Genomic DNA, 7,843 nt, shown 5'->3' on the forward strand with positions numbered 1-7,843 from the left:
TTCGAATGCGCGACACTTCATACTATAGTCGGGAAGCGAGCTCTTTGCAACTCGTCCGAGCAGATTACCTATCTAAACTTACCGGAGAAGCAAGTTCAAAGTCCTTGGATTAGGGATGCAGGAGCGGAGCAGCTCTGTACGCTGAGGCCAAATCCAAAGATATTGATGCCATGCATGCTACCACCCCTCACCTAGGGTGGAAGTGGAAAGGTGACAACCCCAATGCCCATGAGGAGAAAGAATAGAGAATTTAGCAACTTTTAATTTTGTGGTGGGTCCCATCTAATTTTGACGTTTTTGACTACGTAAAAAATTTAGCAATATATTCTTTTTGCATAAAATTTCCTATCTATTCATCTTCAATCATGACAGTACAAAGAACACTAGAGGTAATAAAAATTTCAACCAGGTCCGTGGACCACTAGCGACGACTACAATCACTGGAGCGAGCAGAAGAGCGCCGCCATCATGGCCCCTTCCTCGCTGGAGCCGGGCAAAACTCGTTATAGTAGACAGTAAGTTTTAGCAATATCACACTAGCCTACATATTCTCGTCCAAGATTTCAAGGGTAGTTCAAAATCAGCAGGAGTGACTTGGCGTGACGCTAGGCTTCAGGCACTATATAACTTCTTCAAACCACCTTAAGCCAAAGTAAAGGGTCGACGCCCTAGAGCTGTAATCATCGCCGTTGAACCCTTGAATAAATCTGAAGCATTTGACACCAAATCTCGCCATCACACACGTGTGACGAGAAACCCTAACCTCATCACCTCAAGGAGACAATAGGTGTTATGCTATGATCCAAATTCAAGTGTAAAGATAAAGGCTAACTACTGACCAGCAGCGAGGCCCGTCGCCAGTAGGCTTGGGTCTACATATCAGTATTGACTTAGGTCACCTATGTTAAATATATCCTTTGTAAACCGCCGCAGGGGATGAGTTGATCAGTTGTAAATTCACCGACGTTTGTAACCTCCCCCGATATAGTGAAGTTTTGCTGGTTGGCGCCCGTGGTTTTTTCCTCTTCGTGTTGGAGGAGTTTTCCACGTTAAATCTTGTGTCTCCTGCTTGTTTTCATTCTTCGTTGTGTTGTTTTTCCCATTGTATCCCTAACAATAGGAATCTGCATCGGAGCTTAGTGGACTACATTCACGAGACGAACTTGAGGAGGACCGGAGTTTGGAAGACAAACTCAAAGAAGAAGCGCTAAAAAACCCTAACCCAAACTACTAGAGAAGCGGAGGCATCGAGATTCCCCTCCCAGCGATGGGACATCAAAGCGTCAAGCAAAGTGGAGGCGAATCCACAGACTTTTCGATGAAGCTTGGAAGGGAGAGTTTCTCTAGCCGTCGAGGGAAAGGTTTGGATACTATATACTATCCAAGGACTTTGAAGTTGTTTGTTGGAGAAGTTCAGATAGGTGGCGTGCTTCAGTGCTTGGACAAGTTGTATAGTTTTTCTTTCATCAAGTATGGTACAAATTGCTATGCATTCAAAGTTTACTAGACGAGGGACATTTATTGGATGATATTTTGTCATGGCTGTACAAGTTTCAAAGTTTGGAATCTTACAATATATATGGAGATATTGAGAGGCTCTTAAACCTATAGGAATAAGCGAAGATGCACAAAGGTTTCAGAGTGATGGGATGTCACCATTGAAGACAAAGCCGGTGTTTTCATAACCACAACTACCAGATAAGGCGGGACGTCGCCGCGATGCAAAGAGGAGCTTTATATTTTCTCAACCCACGCTTGGCTTTGACATACCTTTCGATAGCTCCCACTCGACCTTATCCCATCAATAGTCTTCCTCGGTCGTGGTGAACAACATGGCAACCTCTCGTCATCCTTTTCCTACCTAAGTTGTAGCCATCGTTGGTCCTATCTCCGTCCATGGTCATCCCACTTTCGGTGGCCGACAAGTCATCACTTCAATGAGTCTAACCACTCTGAAGATGACATCTACCTTGACCGGCGACTCCGGCTCGCAAACAAATAACATCAGTAATTGCCTCCCTCAGCTTCCGTGCCATTGCCGCTACCACATTGTCCACCTCGTTTCCCTATCCATTCGGGGCAAGCTTCGGTTCGAATTTAATATAATTACAATTGCATGTACTATGGCAGATTCCAAATATCTCAATGTATTTGTTCTAGAGAAATAGTAGATATAAGGGTTAATTTGATAAATGCCACTCCAATTATGACGATTCTGAGAAATGCCACCGCAATTTCCAAACTTTGAAAAATGCCATTTCATGCCACTTCCAGTGGCATTTTTCGAAGTCTGCAGTGGTGTTCTTCAAAGATTGCAAAATTTGTAGTGGCATTTTTCAAAGTTTGGAAATTGCAATGGCATCTTTATGAATCGCCATAATTGGAGTGGCATTTATCTAATTAACCCTAGATATAAAGCCTTCTTACGCTGCGTTTGGATGTCTGTATTGGAAGCCTTCGTATTGAATTGGTTTCAATACCAATTCAACAAGGAAATTGTAATGGACATGAATACAAATTCGCTTGTTTGGATGCTCATTGAATTGGCTCATGGAATCTTGGTGAGGTTTCAATACCAAATCCTGTTTGGATGGCAAACTATGGAATTACATAGTGCTTTGTTCTTTTTGCATCAAATCAATGTTTGTACAATGTGTGACTATTGAATGAATCGTCCATCTGTACGCGAGCATTTTATCGTCTCTCCACCTGAACTAACCATGACCTCTCGAGTGAGCAATTACAGGAAGTAACTTGTACAGAACTATGTAGAACAGAGTACAAAACAAAAGTTGCAGATTTCACCAAAGAAGAACACTTGTACAAAACAGATTTCAAAAAGGAGTGGGGAAATATGATAAACTCGGGTGCTGACAAACTACTTGAACTGTCTGGGAAAGAAAGAGGGAGAAGTGGAGTGGAAGGGGAAGAAGGAGAGGGCATAGGAAGGGATCTGGCGGCAGAGGAGATGGCAACGAGCATAGGAGATGGGAACTGAAGGCTGAGGAGGAGAGGGCCTGGTGGCATGGGAGGGACGCCGGAGCAGGGGTAGAGGAGGAGGAGCGGCGGCAGAAGACTAGGACTAGATCGTGGCGTCCATGGAGGAGCTGGGGCGACAGAGGAGATGGGACAACCAAAGGGATGAAGAGAACGAGCTGCGGCAACGGGGATGCATGTGCCGGAGTAGTAGTAGTAGTAGGAGGAGGAGGAGGGCCGACGAGGAGAGGTCCCAAGGCACCGTCGCCGGCTGGCTTGGCGCCTCCTCTTTTCCAGGTCAAGCGGCGGAGTGGGGGAAAAGAAGGAGCGAAGCGTTACCTTTTGCGGAAGGGGAGATTTTCAGCCAAATCAAAGCCGAAGGGCTCGGAAACTCCGTGCGTGTAAACGATTTCGTCCCTGTATTTATGTGATTTCCGACGACTGTTTCAGTGCGCATGCCATGCAACCGAATTGGAATTTAGGGGATACCAAATCCAATTCAGAACCTCGTTTGAAATGGAACCAAACGCAGTGTTAGAGAACTTCAAATTCTACTCCTATGTTTGAAATGGAATCAAAAGAAACCCGAGGTAAAAGGAAGATATATGTTCGGGGGGGCCCACTGTAAAGCGAGATAGAGAAACGGAAAAGGGGATAAGGCACACTCCCCCTTCTCCGCCTCCTCACCGGAGGCGCCTCGCGCGCGAGCTTCTCTGTTGGGACGGCGAGGCCTCGGCTTCGATTGATTCCCCTCCATTCCCGCAGCTTCATCTCCACCCATCACCCCAGCTACGCGCATCGACGTCAACCTTTTCTCTGAGCCCTAGCGCGGATTCATTCTCGGCGCGGCGGCGCTGCGAGCCCTTCCGGCCGGAGGTTCGCCAGCGCGGTGGGCGCGGCTGCCGGGTCTGCCCAAGGTGCTCCGTCCACTGCTCGACTCTGGTGATTGGAAGCCCTGTATCCCATTTGCATTTGGCGCGGGTATGGCTGCGGTTTGGAGCGGCTGCAGCACAAGCTGCGGTTCCTTCAGCCAGGAGCTGCCTCGCCGTAGCGTGAAGGGCGGCCAGGGCACGAGAGTCCGTCCAGCGACCGGCGGCCGGAGCAGAGGTGACGCCCGTCCGGTAAGCGGCGGCACGGTGACGGCGAGAGGGGCGTGTGTTTGCAGAGCGGCCCCGTGCGTCCTCGAATCTGATGTCACCGGCAAGGAAGAGGCCGGCCTGGGGATCCGGGGCGTGGAGGACGAGCGACCTGGTGCTGCTGGTTTCGATTACCACCAGAGGCACGGGCTCCGGCGGCGTCCGGCGAGGCCGGCTGCCGTGGAGAAGGACCCTGTGGGCGCGAGAAGCGTGCCATCAGCGTCAGCTTCAGAGCCGGCGGATAAATTCGAGCATGAGGGATCAAGGCTGCACTTCCTAGAAGAGAGGAACGAGGAACTGCTGTCCAGAAGGCTGATGAAGCTGAGCCAATCCAACAAGGTCAGGAGTGCCATAGAGCTGTTTGATTCAATGCTTGCGTCAGGCCTTCAGCCCAACGCGCACGCCTGTAACTCCCTTTTGGCCAGTTTTGTCCGCAGAGGTTCCTCCGTGGACGCGATGAAGATGTATGAGTTCATGAAGGGGAAAGGGTTGGCAACTGGCCATACATACACCTTGATACTCAAGGCTGTTGCCAGGACCGAGGGCTATATCTCTGCCTTGCAAATGTTCAGTGAGATTGAAGAGTGCAATGAATCGAGGGAAACCCTTGATGTGATTGTTTACAACACTATGATATCTGCATGCGGAAGAGCGAAAGACTGGAGGCAAGTGGAGAAACTGTGGGGAAGGCTAGCGGAGAACTCTTTGAGTGGAACCTTGATGACTTACGATCTGTTGGTTAGCACATTTGTGCAATGTGGACAGTCTGAGTTAGCAATTGCTGCTTATGAGGAAATGCTCCGCGGGGGGCTTGATCCAAGTGAAGACATAATGAAGGCCATCATTGCCTCGTGCACCAAAGAAGGGAGGTGGGAGTTTGCGCTGGCCACATTTAGGAGAATGTTGAGTGCTGGCATGAAGCCCAATATCATTGTGTTTAATTCGGTTATCAACTCACTTGGGAAGGCTGGTGAAGACGAGCTCGCCTTTAGGATGTACCATCTTCTAACATCTTCAGGACTTGAGCCTGATCAATATACATGGAGCGCATTGCTGTCAGCACTGTATAGGTCTGGTCGATGCTGGGACGCCCTAGAGCTTTTCCAAGGAATTAAATCCAAGAATCCGTCTGTCTTAAACAGTCATCTCTACAACATAGCTTTGATGTCTTGTGAAAGACTTGGTCAGTGGGAGCATGCTTTGCAATTGCTGTGGATGATGGAAAAAAGCGGACTGCAAATTTCAGCGGTCTCTTACAATCACGTGATACGTGCTTGTGAGGTTGCTTGTGAGCCAAAAGTCGCTCTGAAAGTGTACCGGCGTATGACTCATGAGAGGTGCTCACCGGACACATTCACGCATTTATCTGTTATAAGAGCTTGCATTTGGGGATCTCTTTGGGACGAAGTAGAGGATATACTGGAGGTACTATTTTGTTCTTTGTTGTTTTATTTCTGTTGAGCTAGCTGGTAATGATTTTGAATTTTCCATAGCATTACTATGGACTACTCTAGTGTTCTAGTATCTAAACATTTGGTGCTTCGATTCTCAATTCTTCAAAGCTACATTACCATTATGGAAAAGTTGCAATCTCCAGGGTCAATTGACTAAGAAAATCAACACTGTTAAGCTGAGATATAAGTCTGTTGTCTGCTGTAGTAAGGTTCTTCCATACTGAGAGTGAGCAGCAAGTTTCAGGAGTATGGGTTATATCAAATGAAAATCTTAAGTAGCTTCTTGCCTAGGCTTTGATTTTCTTAGTCTTCATTCGCAATATGAAAGGAAGTCCTCTCGCACATAACTGTGTGAGTGCTTATATTTCTGAATTTGTTGTTCCAAGTGGGCTTCTGTTCTTTGCACAAATGAAATTCACTTCGGCACACATGGCTTTATTTTCTACTTGACTTTTTGGCATTCACATTTGCTAGCCTAAAAGAACTGATAGATTGCATGGTCGTAAGCTACAATTGAATTAAACCTTTAATGAAGTTTAGACTCGACATTTTGGCTATGCATACTGGATATCAGTAGTAACTGTCATATATGTAACCATTTAAGCTAACTGTTTGAGATTTGGCGCTCATGTTTTTGATTTTGTCAAACTTGGTTCTTTAGAATCACCATTCATTTCCATACTGAAAGTTTCTGAACACTGCAGGAGGTCGCTCCAGATTCTTCGATCTACAACACGGTCATACACGGGCTTTGTTTGCGTGGCAAGATCAGATTAGCCAGGAGGGTGTACACAAAAATGCGGAGCATTGGGCTAACACCAGATGGCAAGACAAGGTCGTTCATGCTGCAACACATCGCGTCAGCAGAGTAGCCCTAGCACTAGCTTGTTGCTGTACATATCTGAACGTGCAATGCAATCACAGATGTAACCTACCTACTGTCACTACACTTAAACAAGCATTTTCTTAATGTGTTTGAGTAAAGAATGCTGGCACATTTTATGTTCACTGTAATGTGACCAATATGGTCAAACAAATGCGAGGAATATGCTGTTTGATATCAACAGCCAATGGGTCGGTAGAATTCTGTTATAGTGCTCTATGCTTCTGTCTTGACTATCCCAATGATCAGTCGAACGAAGCAGTGAACCCAATGAGTGCTCTGTAGTCGGAAAATGTACTGTCCACCTAACTGGTTTTTTTTTTTGAACAAAAAGTGGTTGCTTTTGTTCGCTTTCATATTTTGGGAAACTACGAATTTCTTTTACATGTACATCGGTGTACGAAGTGTGTGTCTGTAATTTTTGTTCTAACCTTATATAGATTACTATGATGTGCAGAAAAAAGAAGGAAAAATTAGGTTTGTGCCACTATCCATCTCCTGTTCAAATTATGGATGTACCACCAACTCCAGGGAAGAAATTGGACTAAAGCCCCTGCGCGACGATAGCCTAAGTATTTGTCAAGTCTTCACCTCGTTGTCGCCTCCCATGGCTCATTTCTTTCTATGTGCGACCTGTCACTTTGCCACATCATCAACAATGGGGAGGAGACTTGTTTGGCCCAATTCTATCCATGCGGGCCTTACCAATTGGGGGTGGTTGAAAGAAAACTCACTCACGTCCATTCCATCAAGTCCATTGAGGCGCATGGTGACATTAATTAACAAAATCCATCTAGGGGATTAGGATGCACTTTCAATCTTCCTCATTTTGGTAATCGATTACAATATAGATCAAATCTTCGCACAAAATGTAATCATGATCTTGAGAATCATGTGCTATACAAGAGCTCCCTTTAAATTTGTGCATTATTAATAATTTTCTTATGGAATGTAAATGCATGATCATTTGGGTATATTAGAAACTCTTCTATAGTGTGCAAATCCGGTGGAGTGCATAGAGAATAAAAAAAATGGGTTTTTATCATTTATGCCACTAGTTGTGTCTCACTACTCAGTTTTGCCATTAGAAATTACAACTGCTCAAAAATGCCATCGTTCCATGAGATGTTTTCTCAAAAATGCCATTAGATATCTCAAACATGTCATCGTTCCATTAGATGTTTGCTCAGAAATGCTATTAGACATCGTCATTGTCAGGTCAAACTCGTTGACCATGTTATATGACAAAAATACCCCTATATCCACATGTCAGCTCTCTCTATCCCACAATGACAAGTGTGGACCCCATTTGTTAGGAGTAAGCAAGCGAATAATTTTAGAGAAAATAAGAACGCTGTTGGGATCAAGTGGGACCCACACTTTATTGTACTGAG

The 7,843-nt window shown here is 45.7% G+C and overlaps 1 protein-coding gene across 1 annotated transcript; it reads left to right on the forward strand.

The window, feature by feature from the left end:
- The first annotated feature begins 3,631 nt into the window (after positions 1–3,631).
- Positions 3,632–6,630, forward strand: LOC119284891 (pentatricopeptide repeat-containing protein At3g29290-like). The gene is made up of 2 exons (XM_037564068.1): positions 3,632–5,537; positions 6,271–6,630. Exons 1-2 carry the CDS (start codon positions 3,960–3,962, stop codon positions 6,436–6,438), a joined length of 1,746 nt encoding a protein of 581 aa, XP_037419965.1. The 5' UTR covers positions 3,632–3,959; the 3' UTR covers positions 6,439–6,630.
- The last annotated feature ends 1,213 nt before the right edge of the window (positions 6,631–7,843 follow it).

This window comes from Triticum dicoccoides, chromosome 4A (assembly GCF_002162155.2).
Source record: "Triticum dicoccoides isolate Atlit2015 ecotype Zavitan chromosome 4A, WEW_v2.0, whole genome shotgun sequence".
Lineage (NCBI taxonomy): Eukaryota > Viridiplantae > Streptophyta > Magnoliopsida > Poales > Poaceae > Triticum > Triticum dicoccoides.

Bases quoted from the DNA above. Each gene is read 5' to 3' on its own strand.
- LOC119284891 (XM_037564068.1), top strand. From the start codon at position 3,960: ATGGCTGCGGTTTGGAGCGGCTGCAGCACAAGCTGCGGTTCCTTCAGC. The intron at 5,538-6,270 runs GTACTATTTTGT...TGAACACTGCAG, and splicing joins AAGTAGAGGATATACTGGAG to GAGGTCGCTCCAGATTCTTC.